At 34.5% G+C, this 22,496-nt stretch overlaps 1 protein-coding gene across 1 annotated transcript in view; it reads left to right on the forward strand.

Annotated features, from left to right (window-relative positions):
- Positions 1-22,496, forward strand: part of MMP16 (matrix metallopeptidase 16) — a 164,574-nt gene that overhangs the window by 136,151 nt on the left and 5,927 nt on the right. The window contains exons 7-9 of the mRNA XM_059474285.1: positions 9,908-10,046; positions 18,116-18,266; positions 22,230-22,345. Coding sequence (XP_059330268.1) covers positions 9,908-10,046; positions 18,116-18,266; positions 22,230-22,345 — 406 coding nt within the window. The remainder of the gene's footprint in view (positions 1-9,907; positions 10,047-18,115; positions 18,267-22,229; positions 22,346-22,496) is intronic.

The following is a 22,496-nucleotide window of genomic DNA, read 5'->3' on the forward strand; positions in this document are numbered from 1 at the left end:
TCTGTTTCTGTGCTATTGTTGGTAAGGCAATATAGTTTTGTGATAGGAAATACTGTTTTATGATAGGGAAAAGAATCTTGAAAATACTGTTATGCTCATACTCTCTCTATTCCTAGAAAATTTCACGTTTTGAAATCTTTTTGACAGTTTCATTAAAGAGAAAAAGGTAGTCCACAGTTATTGATCTTTTTTTTAATGAAATGGTAAAAGAGGTTGCAAAATGATAGAAGAAAAATGAAGAGTATGACATTTAATATCAAAGATTATTTGGCTGATGGAGAGAGTTGTACAATTAGTGTTACTGTGCTTTCAAATAGATTAGAGGCTCATATGTTTTTCAGACTTAAGCTATCAAAGTGTCATAGAAAATAATGGGTTATCTAGTTTCCCCAAAGAGTGCATCAAAAGTAGAATGTGTTATTGGAACAGAAATATCAATAAGTAGGTGTTGGTCAATGCACAAGGAGATTTGACTCATTCAAATGATATTCATTACATGTTCCATGATATTTCAAACAACCAAGATCATGTGTTGACATAACCTATATAAATGGAGGCCTCCAAGAAGCCAATCTACATTCCAAATTGGTGTTTGTTTTCCAGTATTATTTATAAAAAGAGAAGGATAGCTACCACAAAGCACATATCTTCACCTCATATCATAATGCAACTACATTTTCACCCCTTGTCATTGTTTATTCCCTCCTATATACCTGCCTGGTTTTAAAGATAATATATCAAAGATCCCTTGTTTGTATCATATGACATAGACAGATGCATGTATTTGTGAAATTGTGATTTTTTTTTACATTTGGATCATCTTTGTTAGAATATTTACAGATTCTAACCAAGAAAATTGGTAATTTTTTTAGTAATAAAAATGCCCAAGTTTCTTATCTTTCCATGGTGCAGAACACGCCACTGCTCCATGAATTCATGGAACTCATTGCTTTTATGTTAACTCCCTGTGGGAAAGGGCAACAGATCTGGGTTCAAGAACATTTACACATGGTTCTGTAGTCTCAAAATGCAATCACTACTGAGGAAATAAACACTTAATTGCTCTGTAAAGGCCTAATGTTCATTGTATGGATGAAAGGTTTTGTGCAGTACTTCGTGGCCTTGTGCTGATACCTACAGAGCATTAAGGGGAATTTGAATATTCTAGAGATTCCTGGCTGCAAGCCTAGATTTGATGTCGTTACAGGTCTTTATTTTGCTTCTTTTATGTCTGTGTATTTGTTTCTTCATATTGGATCATAACCATGTGGCAATGGGAACATTTTGTAGTGTCTCAGTCAGTTTAGTTATTTGGGAAAATCAGAATGAATTAAAATGCTCAATTCAGTTAGGAATACAGAAACCCATCCAAATAGATATTGTTTAGGGTTTTGGTTTTGTTTTCATTTTTGTTTTGTTGTTGTTATTTTTTTTTAAAAATAGCGTGTTCAGTTGGTAAAGATAAAACATTAATTACCAGAGTTGTCACCATTTATGTATATATTGTGGGACAGATCAGAAAAAGCAAAATCATCTCCAGCTCCATCATAGTGCAAGGTCTATTACTGTCATACTTTTAATCTGAAGAGATGCAGTGGACAAGTTCTCATGACAAAGATTTTCCAGGAGGAGCCAAGTTGTCTTTGAAAATATATGATGGAGATATAGTACATGTTAACCACCCATAGAAGGCCCAAATCAACCCATGGTGTTGTTAGAGGTCTCAAATTTGCTGAGTTTCATGTACAATGTGAGATCTAGTGTTACGCGGCCACTGGTATTAGCCAAAAACTCCATAGCATGTTTTGTATGGATTCTGCAGAACAGATTTTCCTTGAGCTGAAAGTGTTTTATAAGCACTTACAGCTTTTGATTACTTCAGGATGTTTTTGAAAGGTTAATGTATACAAAGGAAAGAAATGCTAAAATGCCTTTGGTGCTGTCTGCACAGGAAAAATAGAGGACAGATGGATCTGCATCAAAAAATAGATAAAAAGTTCACATAAAATTTCATAGTGAAGAAATTATTAAAAATATTTGAATAATACTGAAAGAATTAAAATAAGAGCTATAATCATAAAATAATTTACTAATTAAAACAAATACAAAAAAATGAGAATAGACTATTAAAAAATTAAACATTAAAAAAACTTACATCAGAGGATTTTTAAATTATTTACTTCCATAGAACACCAAATACTAAGTGCAGTTTTAAGAGATGTTTATTTTAGAATTAATTTTTTCTATATAAAGTAATAAATTTGTTAATTAGAAATGTAGAGAATATATTTTTTTAATAAAGAGTTTTCAACTGTGCTAGAAATTGGACTGGGCAACAGCAATCATATGACCTTTGTAACGTAGATAAAAAGTAAGTTAGTTACTACAGTTATTTTCTGCACTGACATGAACAGTGACAGGAAAGGGCCAGGATTTCAATCAAGATATTTTCCAAATAAGAACTACCGCCATGGCTCTGGATGCTTCTGCAAGTAGGCTACATTCACTACCTTCATTGAAAGAGATACTTTCTCAGTCAGTTCACTCTGGATAATACCAAGACTGTTTATTTAAAAAAATATATAAATATTGGCCTCTGAGCATTTTTTTTTTTAAGCCTAGAGTCTATTTTTAAGAAATGCTTTTCTTTGTATGTCTTATACATTCAATATTCAAGGAATCATGTAAAGTGTTTGAATACACTAATAGTCAACCAAGTAGATGTCCAAAATAATTTTCTGCACAGCAAATGACCAAATTGCACGTGGTACTTGGCTGAATATTTTGTTATATATTGTTTAGGAACAGGTAGTGTAAGTTCACAATATTGTGTACTTTTTACATATTTACCTTGTAATACACATGATAATTAGGAAACATGCAACATACGACAACCAAAATTAGTATCACAAATACATTAAAGGCATATTTTGGTAGGCATGGTGGTATTCAGTCAAAGGTTGGACTTAGACGACTTTAGATCTTAGAGATCTTTTCCAACTTTAATATTCCTATGATTCTACAGTTCTAAGAAAATTAATAGTTTTATCTTCTTCCTATGTTTATGACGTTAGACAAAATAACTCTGCTTTAAGTAGACGAGCAATGAATGTTGTCTTTCAAATAGAAAAAATATAGCACGAAGGAGTGATTTGCAGAATCTAGTTTAAAAATGAATGGGTGATCTTCAAAGTGTGAAGACCCCAGAATTCTTGTCTTCAAATGTTCAGTATTTATATATTGGGAATAAAATGAAAAATTTCTCAGATCTGCTACTGATCATGAAACGGTTTTGAATATGAAAAAGACCTCTGAATGGGGAGCAACGCTTTTGCCCTTTCTTAAATGTATTACCACAGAGGCAGGAGATTGGCTGAAGAGCTCAGGCATTCCCTGCAGAATTCCAGCACAGGTCAGTGCTGCTGCTCCCTCTGCCCCTGCTTGGGCACTGGCACCCTGAAAAAATGACCAAAGTACACCTTAGAGTAAGAATAAAACAAGGAAAATTAGAGACAAAATGAAGGAGGAGTAACTCTGCATCCTGGATCTATCACTGTGCAGGAGTAGAAGTGGGAATACTTGACTGCAGCTTATTGAAATCACTACAAAAATTCAGGATAGGTTTCAGAAGGACTGCCAGTGTTTTGGCTAATCGACTGTACTTCAGAAAATGATGTTGAGGGTGAAGGAGGTAATTTTGCTCCAGCTTCAGTCACAGTTCCTCTTGCTACATCCTGTTGTTCTGGTGGTGCATAAACCAGATTTCAGGCAAGCAAGACTGCGCATTGCAATTTTGTTGTATATGTGGTCCATGAAAGAGATCTGTACAGCTGTTTACAAATTAGAGAGGAGAACTAGAGGTTTCTCCTGTGAAGAGTCAGAGTGCATCAGAAATGCCGTAACCCTTTTTTTCTGAAAAATAAATGGATTGTTTTCATATTTTTCCCTGATCTTTAAAGTCTAATTTCTGTGTTGCTTTAGCTTTTATAAATTTTTTTCTTTTTTTTTCTTTCTTTTTTTTTTTTTTTTAAAGCATAGCTATAGATTTCAGCATGAACAATGAAAAGCAGTTTTCACATATCTCAAATGAGTGAAAGCGACTATTCAGGCCAATAGTTAGGACTCAGAGTAAGATACCAAGAAGACAGGTTTTGACATAAGGCCATTTTGGACCCTGAATAAATTACTTGACATCACTTTATTGCGTCAGTAATACAGAAGAGGAAATAAGAAAAGGTACTAGGAAAAAATGCTTAGCGTGCCCCTTAACAAAGATTTCATACATAGAATCGCTACATAATATTTTCTCCTGAAAATGTATTTACACCAGTGAACCTCGGCTTAGCTGAAGACAGATACTTTAAACCAATCTCAGTTTAGCACTTCCCATATTCAACAATGGGAAACATTTGCTTGTTTTTCACTTGCTCCTATGCCGAGTCACAGTAGTTAATAATTTTTTTCATGGTGTTAGTTAGCCATAAAATGTTGTTAAGGAAAAGAATTAAGTTCATAACAAACAATAGTTTTAATTTGTCTACAGCAGTTCTCCAAAGTCTGATTAGATACCAACAGTAAATATTTGCTATTTATATAATTGTTTTTAATAACTGGCATCAAAGAAGTAAATTCCTTGCTTGAGAAAGTAAGGAGGAAACAGAACACGTCTTTGGTGATGTCTTTGCATATCTTTGTTTTAAATCCAATGATTTGGTCTCATTTCCAGTGAGGATATCAGCAGGAGGTTCAGGATCTTGACATAGGAAGTGCTGATATTTTTCTGAGTGGTGTTTAATGCTCTGACTTCTCACCATGGCTCTCAGACAACCTTTACACCCTGTTCTAATTGAGTAACCATGCTGTTGTCCCAAACACATTAGCAAAGATGAAATGTTTCTATTAGTTCAAATAAGTGATGCATTGTACATCCATCTGTTAATGAATGGATAAAAGTCCTTTGCAATTTTAAAGGAGCTTTGTTTGTTCTTAATGTGAACCAACTTCATAATGAGCTGAGCTCTGTGTGTATAAATAGTCCATTTAGTTAATTGTTTCCTACAATGAGATAGATTGGTAGCATCTATTTAATGTCTGATTCTGGTCTCAATAGAGCCAATTGTTTTCTACTATGGGATTAAGTAGGAATTGAAGTAATCCTAGTCTATAAATTTCATTGTGAATTCTATATTGGGAAAAAAAGCAAAACAGAAAAGAAAAATAAATTCAGAATCTTTCTCATAGGTGAATTGTGCTCATAATTTTCCTGCCCTTAAATCCCCTGAACTGTATCTTGTATTTTCTGCTCCATTAAAATTTTTTTCCCAGAAAGTTGCTCAAAAAGTTTTCCCCCCTAATTTGTGCAGCAATTTCCTTTGGCTTAAATGCTATAGACTCAAAACTCAGAATGTTGACAATGGATGTTACTAAAGAAATATTTATTTGGAATTCCCCAAATGAGTAGGTACAAAGGCTTTAATTCCACATGCCACAGGGCTGTTATTACCAACATTGAGATTCCCTGATGAAATTCACAACCTGATAAAGTAGATGTGGAAAAGTGCCTTTTGAGATTAGATCAAGACTTTTAAAAGTATATTCCAAATTTATTTTGGTTTAGATACAATAACTATACCTTTCATTTCCCAAATTCAGTTTTCTAATATCCTGTAAAGGTCTATAGTAGGGGAACTTTATTGTGTCCTTCATCACAGTCTTGAAACAGGCTTTGTCCTTTGGTCAGCTTCTCTGTATGGAGAAGGAAGAAGAACCAGAACTCTTCTTCCTTTTCTCTAAGAGAAGAATTTAAAGTTGTAACATGTCTTAGTATAGTATTTGCCACTGGTTATTTTCTTTTTTTTTTTTTTTTTTTTCTGCAATACTTAGATGAAAAAAGTAGAAGGATGCTCATTTGTCTGAGTGTGTCAGTCTGTTGCTGCTGTTTTGCTTAGCTCCTGGGTATGTTTTATCTTCCACTGACAGAGGCTTGCTTTTGCACATGATCAGAGTATGCTTGTGAGAGAACACAAGACCCAGTATGATACCTTGATGTATTTTGTCAGTAATATTAAGCTACAGTATTGGTTGTAATTTAGTATTTGATTAGATTGGCATTTATTTAGGGCAGAAGTATTGTGCTTATTTGGCTTTTTCTTTTTTCAAATTAAATAGGCCAAACAGTTATCCTGTGGAATCTAGAAATAGTAAAACTTCTTTCCCCATCATCTGTAGCTATTAAATTTTGCATCTCACTCTATCCTATTAGGGGAATACTCTTAACTGCACCATATATATACACTTAGACATCAAGTCAGGGAGAAATTCACAGAGATTTTTGCTGTATAGTGCAAGGATATTTCAAATATTACTGGAGGGTCACACACATTTTTGTAATCATAGTCAAAATAATATAATTTACAGTAGCATTTTGGCCTTGTTTTGCACCTCTCTGTCTGCCTTAAATCTTTACCTGCCTTTATTTCCAAGTAGTTAAAAAAGGCACCAGTTCAAAGATTTCCGATTTTTTTCCTCCTTTCTAGCTTGTTGTACGTTTTTTAGAATGCCTATCACATAGGGAAGTCTTTCTTTTTTTACTGGGTATCATTCGACCTTGAGTGAGAGTGTCACATGTCATTACAGAATCGTAGCTAGAGTTCATTAGGTATAAAATAAATGTCAGAGCTCTAGACATTTTGTAGCAAATTAATGTTTTAACATTGACAATGGTTGTTGGTCCAGCAACATAAGAGAAAATGAGGTGCTCTAGACAAGAAAGGTCCATTAATTTTGCACTAAAGGCTCTACTAGTTTGTATATTATGGATAAACCAAAATACCTGGAGATTTTTTTTAATTCTCATACACATCAGTTGTGTCCCTTAAGGAATCTGAAATATATTTAAGTTGTTAATAAATACTGAAATAGAAATTCATAATTCATAGGAGTAAGTATTTAAACATTCATAGAATGAAACATTATGAACAATTTAACACAATCATCACTAAAAAGGTATATTCTAAGACTGGGAGGAGACTGTATGTACTATGGAAATTATGCATTATGAGCCAGATTTTTTTCTCTAATACTCTCTTCCATTTAAAATTCTCTGAGCTAAGAAAGAAGTGGTTTTATGAGGGAGCTATATGCTATGATCATACATGATATGCTATATTTTAGCCCCTTTGAATGCACAGAAAAAAATGCATGAAACATTTACTGACAGTGCAGAATGATTTATGCATAACCTTTGTTTAGTTTGTTTTCTCTAAAAAGATTTATTGTCCTTTTTTCTCAAAAATATCCCATCCTCTAAATAAAATGTCAAAACTTTCATTTTGAGTGACTGCTACTGCTTCTTCATTTGACTGTTACTCTTTATCCATCGTACTGTTTCTGAAACATCTTACAGTCTCTTCTCACTCAATGACCATTTTCTGGGTTTTAGATATATTGCTCTATCTTAATTAAGTGTTGATTTTTGTTTGTATCAGCTTTGTTTTTGAACTGGGAATAATTGCCCAAGCTTAATTTATTTGGTATGTCTATAGTAATAATATTTAATGATCCATTATTATGCCAGATCTCAGCTGCACAGGAGTGATCCATATTTTTGAAGCAATTGGGTATCTACAGATGCCAACAAAGAGGCATTTGCTAGCCTGCAAGGAAAGACAATAAAACCTATGCAATCAATATATGCATTTGTCAGGCTTTGCATTGGAGTGTGCGTGACAAGTCATGTTCAACCTGTTTGCTGTAGTTAATGTGTTCTGGGGAAACAAAATAATAAAAAGCATATTTAAACAACACAGTGGGAAGGGCAAAGGGATTCTCAACAAACACCATTTCTCAAAAGAGACAAAACTGTGTTTATTCAACATAAACAAATACACTGAGAAGTGTTTTGCCAGAGAAACTGTTTCAAGCTATTTGCTTAAAGTGTGAAAGAGCTTCATTAGAGTGAATATGCTTCGACTTGGACAACGCCTCTTTTGAATTTCAATAATAGCTAAACTGTTGTCAAAAATACTTTCAGTAAATGTGCATGTTTATCAAAATGCAGATGATAAAATTGCTGGTAAATATAACTTTGTTTAAGATAAACTAATTATGTTTACATATATGTGCTGAAATGATACATTCTTTCTATAAGCAGAGCCTATCTCATCTGATACTTCAGAAGGATCCTTGGCATGCTTTACAGCTGCATGCTGCATTTCTTGAATTCCAGAGTTTGAATTCTGTCAGTCTAAAACCATTGAGTCCAGCATGTTTATAGGAAAGTCACCCAGGAAAATTAAATTTACTTAAACAAATTATTCTATCAGCCTCTGCCAACACCTACATTTCCCAATCTTATAAATGGTCCAAGCCTTCAGTTCTGAAGTCAGACATTTCCATTTGCTGATTCCCTGAAATTATATCTATTGACAAATCATGTGCCAGCCTCTGTTGGTTTAAGTAAGACCATAAAGATTCTAAAACTATAAATTTTCAAAATGCTAGTTTTGTGGAAACCTGTAGGATCCTTACTGATGAGTTATGCTCCATTGTCCATGGTTATTGCAAGGACAGGTACATATGCTGAAAATAGATGAGGAAAATAAGAAGTCTTTAATATTCCATCAGCAGAAGAGAGAACACTTCATGTTATATTCACAATTATGCTTCAGAATGGAATATTTCAGCATTAAAGGCAATGACCCATATACATCTATGTATACATATAAACAGATTTAAAAGCAAATTCATGGGGATATGCAGAATGAAACAAACATTCCAGTTTTGCCATAATTGTATTATTGTTAGGATTTTAATAGTAGAGCAGGAAAAATTATTGGTTTGCTAAGGAATTTGAACAAATAATAGATAAGAATATTCTATTATACTACAAGTCAGCAATATGAAGTATGAAACACAGTTTGACATACAACCCAATACCAAATCTGCAAAATATAATTTTATTGGTCTTGTTATAATGCAGGCATACTCCAAAAATCACTAAGTCTGAAACATAACCCATTGTCTAGAAGATATTTGTTGACTTTATAATTTTACAGGTTTTGATGCACTGTGAAATCTGAGTTCATTACACAGAGGAAGAACTGCCATGTAAACTGAGACAGATTCTGGCAGAACATCACTTCCTTTATTGTTAAAGGGGGTTGTTTTACATAATAATAATGCTGGAAAATGTTCAAATGTGTGTAAGTTAAATACTTACCCTATCCTTCAACTTTAAATGAAACAGTTCTGAAGCAGTACAGTGATAATATCTTTATTGATACCCATTTAATGTGCCGTGTATTGGATTAGCTGGATTTAGCACCTATTATATATATATATATATATGTCTGTAATATTAACCATTCTATTCAATGTCACTTGGAAAGAGTGTTAAACTTCACTACAGTAAAATTGTCATCAAAGCATAGTTCCTACTGGACTGATGTAGTAATGTTACACATACATCTATCAACCTTTCACTGTTAGCAGCCACTGCAAAAAAATGACCTGCAAAATTAATTAGTCTTCAAAGTCTGTATGTAGTCCCATTTTGGGCATTCACATAAGCATATGGTTCAGCTTACAGTCTCACAGTCAGACCAAAAATTTTAAATTGAGCCCCTTATAAGAATGAAGTTGATAGAGTTACATCATCTCATACAACACGCTGTGCGTTCTGCCGTGGGGTGTCTGCTCCCAACACCTGGTTTGTGTGTGTAGCTTATCCCCACCTCAGCAAAAACCAGTTCTGAAACATTTGTAATGTGAGACAAATGCAAACACAATGTGCTTATCCACTCAGCAAAAGGTCTGCTCTAAAAATGCTCTGATAGGCTGTCCAGTGTTTTCGAGACAGCAGCTGAACACATATAAATGCAGTAAGAAGTGTTTGTTTGGTTTCCAGGATCAGTGGTTTTGGCGAGTCAGGAACAACAGGGTGATGGATGGATACCCCATGCAGATTACCTACTTCTGGAGGGGACTGCCTCCCAGCATTGATGCAGTTTATGAAAACAGTGAGGGGAACTTTGTCTTCTTTAAAGGTAAGAAAGAACAAAAGTAAGATTTTGTGTAACACTTTTGAGTGTGATGATTTCTTGAAACACATCTTGTTTATTTTTACTAATGATTTGTAAATCTTATTGCAAATTGGTAGCTAAATGATGAGTATATAAGTTAACATTTTCTTGTTTGGCAATTGCATTTTAATTTATGATTACATAATTACATAATTAATTACATTAATTTATGATATCAAAATATCGGGTCCTTTTTTCTTACATATTCAATCAAAACTTGAACGTATAAATATAAGACATAGAAATGAAGTGATCTGTTATGAAATAATTTTTAAAATGTGTTTTAGGAAGACACAATGAACACATTTCCATTATTAATTTTTGTGTAGTTCTCTTTGCTCTTTCTTTTAACATATGAATTTCTTATATATTAAAATGAATAATTTTAATCATTCTGCTATATATACCTCACTGTACTGCATTTTATTTGTTTCATCTGAGACCTGTGATGTTAGGAGTTTCACGTGGGGAAAAATAATCTTTTTCATAGATGTGTATTTAGTGTTTTTAAAGGAGTATCCAGAAAATAGGCGATTTAGATCAAATTGTTGTGAACAATTCTTTTCAAATTTCACTCCAGACATCAGCTCTTCTTCAAAATTAAAGTTCTTGAACATGTACCTTATTTAGATTTAATGATAAAGTTATCTTATATGTTTAACAGTGCATACTTAGTGACAAACTCTTCAAATTACATAAAGTAAGTTTTAGAAAATAATCATGTGACAGAATAGAAAACTAAATAGATAAGAAATATGTGAAAAATTATTCAGCTTTTTAGTGTTGTGAGTGATTAATTTTTTTAACTCATTACAAAAACAGGTAGATTTTTAAAGTTGTTATATTAAAAAAGAAATTAATTCATTTTTAGAAGTGGGGTCAGTAACGGGGAGTAAGAATATTGAATTCACTACAGAAACAATCTTGGGAATGTTAAATAAAATATATTTAATAACATGCAGAACCACTTCATAACTGTAAAATGAAGTTTATGTTTTACTAAAAGTGAAATTGTATTTTTGCGTGAATCATAAGGAAAATGATATTACATGTAGTGCAGTTTCTCTTTCGATACAGCAAATGCTTTATTTCTGTTGCCATAAAATAAACTTCAAGTCATTCAACTCTGGAAAGTTTATATGGTTGGGAATCATGATCAAGGTACCTCTAAATTTCCATCCCACTGCTTGATTTTTAGGTCTGTAGGACATGGAAGGATAAAAATATTATTCTGCAGCTGTTCTTTTGCACTACTTCTACAAAGAGCAAAGTAGCTATCCTGGCATTCCAGACTTCTGCCTTGATAATGCTGGGATCGTTATCTGAGCTCCAGAAAGAAATTATCAAGCTTATTGTTATAGCTGCTTCTTTTCCTTCCCAATGACCTTGAAATATGTTTCATCATTATTTAACTCTTCACCCACTGCTGACTGGCTCCTGTTAGGTCTTAGAGGAATAGGCTGATCCTGTAGTTTATGGGCTAGGAGGGAAGGAGGAGGGAACTTAAACAACAGAAGGAGGAGGGAACTTCTCTACTTTTTCTCTGGGAAATTAAATCAAGATTAATTAAAGCAAGCAGGAACAGCAGGATTGTGCTCTTAGAAGTCAGAATTGTGTTTTCCTTTCACATCATCCCCACCTTACGCTATCTGATTTCAGACCAGTTAGTTTTGTGCCTTCTAGCTGATATCATATGATATTTGGATATTCTGCTGTAGGTTGTTTTTTTTTCCCATATGACTTATTCAAAGTTCCTTCTGTTATTTTTCCAATGACATTTGTATTATTCCCTTATTTGCCAAAGCCAAAAGTCTTTGTATTTCCTTGTGCAATTTAAAAAAATATTTTTGCTTCTCTGCCATGACTTCATGACTCTTAATATCTAACTGTTGTTGTTTTCTGTCAGTGTAATTCATGTTTTTCCACTGCTACAGAATCAAAAAATTCAGCTGTCTTCTGTGTGGGTATCCTTGAAAATTCCTGTTCCAAGGATCTCAACTGCCTTGTGGAACATGATTACAGAAACATATATAAATAGACTGTAGGTAAATTATCATGGTCTCATTTCTTCTATTCCGTCACAAAATTTCCTAGGAAAAGGTTACATGTCTTCCTTCCAAAGGTGCTAGAAATAGACAAGCTGGTTGTTGCTAAGATGATGAGCAAGAATGCCTTATCCAGGTAGTGTGCTTTACCAGTGTAAAATTGGTCCAAACAAGTAAGTTCTAGAAGGAACATTAAATCTGAAGTCTAGCATATGGATGTGTTAACAAAGCACATACCTAAGCCAATGTCTACATCTGTTATTCAGAGAATAAAATAGAAAAGATGGATTAAATTCCAGCAGAAAACTTGTACTGGTTTAATGTCACTGTGCTCTCCTCTGACCCACATTATAGTGTCACCTATTCCTGCCCTCTCTTTAGTGCTGACCCATAGTATACTCCAAATATACAGGCTAGACATTAGCGAAAAAAATGCTCTCAGATGGAGTGGATGGGCACTGGAATGGGCTGCCCAGGGAGGTGGTGTAGTCACTGTCCCTGGAGGTGTTTAATAAAAGACTGGATGTGGCCATGGTTTAGTTGATAAGGTAGTGTTAGGTCATAGGTTGAACTTGATGATCTCCAAAGTCTTTTACAGCCTAGCTGATTCTGTGGCAAGTTCCTCATCCATCCCAGCAGAGCTCCATGCATGCCAGCAGGTCACTGACACAGACAGCAACATCCCCATGTCCTCTTCCCTGCCCATCCTTTGTAAAGAGCCAGTAGCCTTCCATTCTAACACCCCATTCATAGAAGCCATCCCACTATGTCTCTGTGATGCCAGTAAGATCACAGCCCTGCAGGTGTGCACAAATTTCCAAGCACATCCCTAACTCCTGTTGTTATTCTGGATAATATGTGCATTTCCGTAGAGACGTTTAATTTGCAGCACCCAATGAAACGAACTTACTGACTGGAGTGGCTGGAATTCCTTTGTGCTGTTTCAGGTGCTCTCCTGCTGACCTGTGATCTCTCTCCAGGCTCTGGACATCTCTTGCTGGCACTGACATCAAACTCGTAGGAGCGGGATGGATTGAGGTTCTCCCTCCACCAGTAGCTTTATTTAAAATCCCTCTTTACCAGCTTGGCAAGCCTATGACCAAGATGCTCTTCCTGTTCCCTGCCAGATGGACTCATCAGCCCTCAGTAGACCAGATCATACTCGTAAAGTATAGAACAATCTGGTGGATAGCTGCTTATAAAAAACAGATGTTTGAATTCTTGTTATTATTCATTACCAGTGTCCATGCTGAATGATAATCAGATGGCATCAAAAAGATACCTTTTTTTTCTTTTAATGAGAAAACATGAATAGTTAAATTCATTCTGTGTACCTTTGGGAATTTATATAGTGCTAAAAATGAAATTGTCAAGCCATCTGTGCTGTTGAATGTTATGGTAAACCAAATGTAGCAATAGAAAGGCTGCTGTAAAACTCATACTACCAGTGCCTCCATCATAACATTCTACTGCACTTACCCCATGGCCTGACAGTTTTATATTGAAAAATAGATTTACTATAGTGTCAGATCATGGAACAGAGAAATGACAGAAACTTGATTTGGGAAATAGAGAATGGGGAAAAAGGAACCATGAATAGTAATTTTAGGATTCTAGAAAAAGACTAGATACAGCCTTGAAAGACCAAAATTAAGAGGAATGGTGGCTGGAATAAACCAACATTTGGGATTAGATGTTAATTTTTAAACTGATTTAAATTACATGTAATTTTTTAAAAATTTGGAAATTCATCTCACCGCTCTAACACAGTCATGATATGCCACACACTTCTTGCCCTACACATATACCATAATTGCAAATAATGTGGACAAAAAACCCAGAAGCACAATTATTCAGAATTCAGATTCTATAAAGGAAGAACTAGTTGCTAAAAACTGGATATTATTTGGCAGTAGTCAGTAGGAAGTTAAACAGTCTAAAGAATATCTAGAATATTGTAATTTTAAGTGAGGTATAGCAATAAAAATGCCCTTTATTTCCAGTACTTTTTTTAGAATGTCAAAGATGGATTTTGAGAGACTTCAAATAATTCCATGGTTCTTCCTTCTCAGCTGTTTCCCGACAGTGATGATATTTAACAAAGCATTATTTCAAGAAGTAAGACATTTTAGCTTTTTTATCACTTGCTTCACTCTCAGCTTCTGACCTTGCCAATCTGATTCTTATTATATTAGACCTTACAAGAGGGAATAAAAGCAGAAAGATTAAACATTCTGAAATTTCAGACTTCATGAAACATGTGGTGCTTTATTCTCTGTGAAAATAACAAACCTACCAATGTGACCTTAAAAAAAAAACCTTTGCAAAATAAACAGAGGGGTGGTTTCTGCCAAGGGCACAGGTTTTGACTCCAAAGAAGCATTAGTTATCCATAGGAACAATAAAAATATTACTAATTTTGTTATATTTCTTGCCATCAGAATTAATGAAGTTTTATTGACTATTAGTGGAAGTGGAATATGAGCTACATGAAAGCATACTGACTGTAGCATTAGTTTGTACTACATTTAAAGTTTTATAAATATGTTAGAAATAAAATTATCTCATTCGCATCACAGTTGGGCATCTTTTGCACTGGTTTTCAGCTTTAACTTCTCCTAACATTGGGTTCTGATCAAATTCTGTTGATCAGATCAATTCTCTGATAAATAGACACCCACTTTCCTCCAGGTGAGAGACAGAAAAAGAAAGATCCAAAACAAGACCTCCTAAAACCTCCTAAAAAAACCAAACAAACAAAAAACTGAAGTGAAAGCTGTCAGCCAGATGGAACATTTGGATTTCTTGTATACAGTACTTCTCATTATCAATCAGCACAGTTATAGCAGACTAAACATGTCTTCTAAAGCAAATGTTAAATAAAATTCCTGCTAGTTAGCATCAATCGGCTTTGCTTACATATGTTAGAGATCTCAATGCTTCCCTATCTCTGCAGAATACAGATAAATTTACCTTTTCTCTCTTTTCTAAGAAAGAATTTGTTTCTTAGTAAGAAATTGTGTGAAGAACTCGGTTTCTTATGCCTGTTCCCACATCTGCACTTTCCTTTTACTTCAGTATCTCTGAATATGCAAAAAAATGTGTGGCTAGTGGTGCTGTTATTTACAATGGCTTGTGCATAACCATTGTTTATTTTGGTATGACCTGATCTTATTGATAGTTAACTTTGCCTCCTTGGGTATGGCTGATAATGATCTATTCATAACAATTGCTTTGACTTTATTCCTGTGAGGCACAGAGAAAAGTATTGGCATTACATACATCACAGCATATGCCTCTCAATGCTGTGCAACAGCTGTCATTTTGAATGATCTTCTGAAACAGAAATGAGCTGGCCCAGGATCACTCACTGGATGCCATCTGTTGTTCACACCACAAGTACCAACTAGGAAGGTTCAAAACACATGACTTCTCTTATCATTGCATTTGAAACTGCCATTAACATCTGAAGCTTTCTGTATCCAGTCATATGAATTGGCAAAAAATAAACCACATGGGAGGAGGGACAGAGAATGATTGAAGATGCTCACCTCTGTCATTGTCAAACCCTATAAGTGAATTTTTATAAGGCATCTCAGTAAAGGTAAATCTCAGGTTAGCAATGACCTTAATCCCAGGTCAACAGAGAACTCATCTTCCCCTGACTGCTCTTCACAGATCTCTTTGTCTCTTTCATTTTCAATACTTCAAATGACTCTGTGCATACTCATTCTTTGAGTCTTCTTTCCTTCAACTGGCAGGGGAGGGAAAATGGATCTGTTGAACAAACTGTAGTGTCTGTGCTTGAAAGTGGGTGACAAGCAGCTGTAGAGAAGCTGATAAAAAATTGACCCTGGAAACCCAGCATGGGAGGGATGGAAACTATACCCCCTCTCCTAATTAAAACTCTGATAAAATGAAAACATGCTTTAAATCACCACACTACAAACAGGGAGATCAAAAAAAACCTTTCCTTTAAACAAATGTTTAATACCACAGAGGGATAGCTAAAATATAAAACCAACTGCAAACAGCTCTCTGGATTTTCCCCCTTGATGATTCTGGCATACACCTGATCCTAGGTCTTTGGGGTAATATTACATTTCCTTATAAAATATTTATATAGCACAGTACCTTAACCTCCTAAATCTGTATAACAACCTGTCTAGCCTTAAAGGCAAGTACAAAAACTAATGTGAACAGCCATGATTTTATCTCTTACATCCTCCTTCCAAATGTGTTTGAGCAAAAATTATTTTCAAACTTTTCCCCTTATATTTCAAATATCATTGTCATGCATAGCAATGGGTAGACCAAAGTGAAGAATCCAATAAGGCCAATTCAATATATATGTTCATGAATGTTGTCTAGATTTTTTTTGGTGATTTAGCTCCAAGTGTCCATGTGATGTCAAAGAGTACCTTCTCCTTCAGTGTCATTATTACTGAAACCAGCAATGCTTTTTGGAAAAAATGATGATGGTAATGCTTTGAAGAGAAAATAAACACATGGGTTTTTCACAATGGAGCCCATAGTCTAGCCTGAGAAGAGTGTACTTGTGGTCTAGGGGACAGAACACAAAGAGAAGACAGGCATCCAAGCAAGCTCCTCAGATAAGTACATAAATCCCCCAAATTATGCTCCCCCTTTCCTATTTCTAGGGAGCATATGGGGATCTTTATTCCCTTTTTTTAGCCAAAGCTGTGTTTGAAAGAGAAGTCTGCTGAAAAGACACAGGTGAGAAGTGAGTTTTGAAGAAGAATTAGAAGAAAGCAGAAATGCAGAAAGGAGAAGATATTTGCAAGGATAGGACAGGTGGCACAGTATGTTGAGAAGTCCCCAGGAGGACAACAGAATTATGGAGGAAATATTGGGCTATAAGCTTAATATGAGATGGTGAAGCAGGTGAAATAATCATGGAAGTATTCAGTGAAGAAAAACTTGTCCAGGAAGCTAGAGGAAAGACTCAAGCTTGGAAAGTGGAGCTGTGGGCTGTTAAGGTAAGCCATCCAGCTGGAAGAGAGACCACAGGAAGCATCCTCTCCCACAAACAGGGGGCATCTCGACTATAAAACACTGCTGCAGCTGCTGCTTCTGTAGGCGTGGATCCCTGTGTACACAAAATATTTGTCCAGTAGCTGCAGTTACCCCTCTAGCAGTAGGGGTTTCATCCACTCAGCACTGCAGCCCAGCAAGCCCCAGGCTGTCATTCATATTTAAGACAGTGACCTGAGTAACCTGGGTAATCTGAGGTTTGTGTAGACACTGTGCTAACAGCAACTGGAGTTGTACAACTACATTGTATTTTCAGCACTTCATAAGTCAGCTGGGGGATTTTGAATTATTTGCCACCTACAGACAAAGCTTAAGTCTTACTGCCACTGGCAACCCACCATTACCTTCAGTAACAAAAGGTATTCACCTCTGGGATCCAGACTCTCAGTTTGCTGTCTTTTGGCTGCCCTAAATGAAAATATGTTTTAATATTAAATTCTATGGCTATTTCTGAAACATCCTTCATAAGTAATTTAAATTCTTGGGGAGAAATACAGAGTAATAAAAGTCTCTATGAAAATTGTCATTTCTATTTTTTTTTGTGTTTCTTACGTTGCTTTTCTTATAAAATTCTCTCTTTCCTCATGAAATGTAAAACTGCTGCGTAGTTTTTCTGTAAATGTATTACATTATCAACCAGAGTCTCTTAAGGTGATTTAATTTTCACTCTACTTTTGATCACTGCATAGTTGGTAATAAAATATTCTGTAGACTTATTTGAAGAAAGGTGCTTTATAAATGCAAGTATCCATAAGGCATATTTAATTTTGCATTGTCTGCAGCGATGGAACATTTTTAATTTCATTGTATTTGGAAGAATCGCTACTACAGACCCTTGGGAGTCTTTCTTATTTCGTAAGAGTGCATTAATATTTCTACTGACAGTACTGATGACTAACAGACACATGTGTGTGTATGTATGCTTTTGTACAGGTAACAAGTTCTGGGTTTTCAAGGACACTACTCTCCAGCCAGGTTATCCTCATGATTTGATAACACTTGGAAGTGGAATTCCTTCCCACGGCATTGATTCAGCAATTTGGTGGGAAGATGTTGGAAAAACCTACTTCTTCAAAGGAGATAGGTTGGTATAGGATTTCTGCAAGGGAACAATTCAATGGACACCAGCTAAAGATGTTAACCTTTTCCTCTATTTCTGAAAAAGATGAAATTTACTTCTTCTGCATGGATGGCTGTACTGTTTTCACATGTCTTATAACCTAAATTATATTTTCATGAGTATCTTGGAGTGGGTATAAGTATATCCAGTAGAAAAGTTCTGTTCTAGAAGTCAACGAGCAAGTCACAGTTGTTGTAAATTTAAACTTAAATATTCAAAGTGATTTGTTTATGTACACTCTTACATCTTTCTTTTTATCCCCATTTCTAAACCCAAAACATAAGCAGGCTAGGCATGATCCAAAGCTTTTAAGGTCAGTGAAAATGACTTTGCTACTATTTGATAATGAGGTAAAAGAGCTGAACCTGGGAGCTAGAGAAGAATTTGAGCATTTTCTTGGAATTACTTCTAAATGAATCTTATAAATCTTCTAAATAAATCTTATACATCTATAGGGACACATATAATAATAATCACAATAATAATAATAATAATCATCGTCGTCGTCATCATCATCATCATCATCATCATCATCATCACAACCTCCCAACAAAAAGAAAAGCACAGAAAAAAAACATTAAATCCAAGGGTTTTTCCATTCCTGAAATACTTGTACTAGTCACTTAGTTTCTGTGTCTTTATTTACACAGAAACCCTAAATAAAAAAAAAGGAAAGGTATGCTTGCCTGCTTTATAGAGATGTTAGGAGAATTCATTTTGAAACACTGCAAGTTGTCTGAATGATGGATTTTACAGGTTTTCAGTATAGTACTGTGTTTGTTGATTGATGTATTGCTGGGGAAATTTTGTGTGCTCAGAGACAAATTATTCCTTATTAATAACTGTAATATTTCTATTAGTCTTATTAAAACCATGACTGCTTTTGTTACTGTGTGGTACTTAGTGTTCTCAGACACTAAGAGTATTCATGGATCACTTAAGAAATCAATTTAATGCACATCATAGAATATGTTTAGGACAGTATAGTTTGTAATTTTTTAGCAGTACTGTAAAAATTGCACTACAGAATGCTGCAACAAATTTTATGGTTAAAGCTATTTTTATTATTTTAAAAAAATATAGCTCTCCATCACTAATGGTGAGTGAAGTAGATAACTAAGTCAAATTTTTGTAATGTTTTAAAAATAGGTATCATTTCAAGCAATCAATTTTCACAGTGAGTAGAAGATGCCTAAATAATTTGCTTCCTATGGTTCTTTAAAAATTCTTTAAAAATTCAAATTCTTTTTCGGGTAATAATTTTCCACCTCCACATACATATTATTAAAAGATGTACAGTAGGAATTTTTTGTGGCTTTTACTTCCTTTAGGCTTTATTCAGCAATGTCCTTTTATTGTACCATGCATAGGCAGTTACTTATATTCAGGACTTTCCTAAAACACAATTGGTAATAATAGAAGACAAAAAGAACTAGCAGGGAAAACAGGAGCTGGCAGAAAAGTTGCTACTTTGAGCTAACAAGCACAATGAAACTCAGCAGGATATAAATGCAATAGAGTGTGTTAGAAGAAGATTGAACATAAGCCTTGCAGAGATAATTGAGCCATTACAGGATATTGACCATCAGTGGGAATAAACCCTTACAACAGTAAGGTTCTCTATGTGCATTGCTTATGAGATCAAATATTGGCTATAAAATAAAAATAATGATAAACTGACCAAGTAAAAAAGTAAACAAACAAGAAAATCCCATTAACTAAGCCAGTAAGAAGATTTAAAAGTTGAACCAGTAAACAGTCATATGTCTAAAGCAGGTAATGTATGAAACTTTGTTGTTGTAATTTGACATTATCTATTTCAACACTCATGATAATTCTTCTAAATAATTGTATGAAATGCATGAAGGAGAAAAAAATTGACTACAGAAAACATTAGTCCCTCTGTTTTTCCTATCCTACCAGAACTAAGTCATCTGGAACTAGAAAATAATAGGTTTGATGAACTTCTTGACAAATGTCCTCGTTTATGCCCCTGGCTGGTCCAACTTTTTATGCACTTTAGAGTTGAAATCAATGTTTTTTTCCTTCATAAAGCTTAATCATTCAATGGCTCAAGATATCATTAAGTAAATAGGCTTAGACATAGACCATAGTCTAGCAAATATTTTTCAACATCCCTTTTTCTAAAGCTATGAAATGGACTTAGATTTTTTTTCCCTCTGTTATTTATCAGTCTATAAGTTTATATAGGCTGTAGAGCTCAAACCCTCATTAGGGAGTTTGCTTGTGAACATTTGGCACGCCAAATAGAATCAGGACCAGGCTTTTCCTTACCCTGTAGACATGTTCACTACTCCAGCACAGATTGCTGAGGTGAGGTCATGATCAGTCCTTCCCCAGGAGGATCCCTAATCATTCTCATCAATGGTGAAAACCCAGAAGTTCTGTGATTTCAGAGTGTGCACTGAGTATGTCCTCAAAGAATTTATTGACAGAGGACATCTTTGAAAGTCATTTAGGGCTAGTGGGAAACCAGAGGTTATTAAAACAAGGAGCTCAAAAAGTTGAAAAGATTGGAAGAGAAAAAGGAAAAGGAGAGAAATTATGGAGGCCACAAACAGAGTTCTGAAATAGAGGGAGAGAAAAAGAAAATATATTTCTTTAAAAATGAAAACTAATGACCAAGAAACTTAGAGTTTAAAGATGAGGAAGAACTGGTTTCAACAGTATTAAAGTTAGAGCTTTGTTTACTACTTCTACATGATGTTTCTGCATGTAAACTTTCAAAGATGTTTTGTATCCAAATAAAGAGCATTGTGTTGTTGACTGGTAGCTGATGTATATGTGACTAGATTAAGAATTGAGGCTATAAAAATAATTTAAGCATAAGAAAGAAAAAATAAATACAAATGTCTTTTTAATCTAACTTGCCAACACCTAACCCACTGGAAATCTGCCATTTTTTAATTTCATTGAAAGTTTAAAGCCCTACAGGGAGAAATACTGAGGAGTTTAGACCACCACACTTTTCTAAAAAGATGAAAATGTGAATCAATTAGAGTGCCTAAGTACCTTCACAGCGATAAAATATCATCCACATAAGAATTGTTTAATATATGATGACCGTAACAAGGATTTCTAAAAACTGAATTCAAATGAGAAACAGGATCAAGTTTTTAGCAGTAACCAGATTACCAATGATAGTGATAAAACTATGCTCTAAATTGATAGAGTAAATCAAAATATGAAATGACCCAACAAAATGTTAGGATACGCAGAGGACATTAGAGATGCTGTACTCTTAGAATCAACTTGTATGCATAGCAATTTGATCAGCAATTTGATCAGCAGTAAAAGGAAAAAGAAATTATCAATATCATCTTAAAGTGTAAATAAATCACAAGTGTAAATACTTCTCAGATGTTCAGGATTACTCGAATTGCACACTGAAGCTTTTTAAGTTTGAGAAAGGCTGGCTGGCAAAAAGGCACACAAACAGGTTGAATTTTATAATACACTGCATCTATTTAGTGATAATGAAATAAAATTAAAAGCTTCTGTAATGCATACATATGAAGAGTTAAATTAAGATTGCTGGCAGTATTTTAATTTGAATCTACTGTCACTTGCATTATTTCAATATTATGAAAAGCATTAATGAACATTGGTTTTTTTGCATGTGTTGCATCTCTCTGTGTCACTGTGAAAAAGCCCTAGGCATCAGAATTGTGGTGATTATAAGTAAGATGCATGCTGGTTTAGTTGTTGAAGTGCAAAAATATTTTATCTTCTATCTATTTATATGAAACAGCAAATAGATTTATTTGTAATGAATGTTCAAAGAGAAGAAATCCAGTATTTCCACTTGTGGTTAATGAATGTAGCAAGTGTTAGAGGGAGAAAATGTAAAGTTACTCATCTGCTATCTTACAAATGTGGGTTTTTGTCCTTTAAAAAATATTTCAGGTACTGGAGGTACAGTGAAGAAATGAGATCCATGGACCCTGGTTATCCCAAACCAATCACAATTTGGAAAGGTATCCCAGAATCTCCTCAGGGAGCCTTTGTCCACAAAGAAAATGGTATGCAAACATGTTCTTGTTTTAATGATTTATTTACATCCTTTATGTAAGATAGAGCAGGTGTTTATAGCAGTATGTAAGATAGAGGGATGATTGACTGTTCAGCTTAAGTGGTGCAGGAATTCTTGATATCTGAACAGAGCATTTCCTG

This window comes from Ammospiza nelsoni, chromosome 1 (genome assembly GCF_027579445.1).
Source record: "Ammospiza nelsoni isolate bAmmNel1 chromosome 1, bAmmNel1.pri, whole genome shotgun sequence".
NCBI lineage: Eukaryota > Metazoa > Chordata > Aves > Passeriformes > Passerellidae > Ammospiza > Ammospiza nelsoni.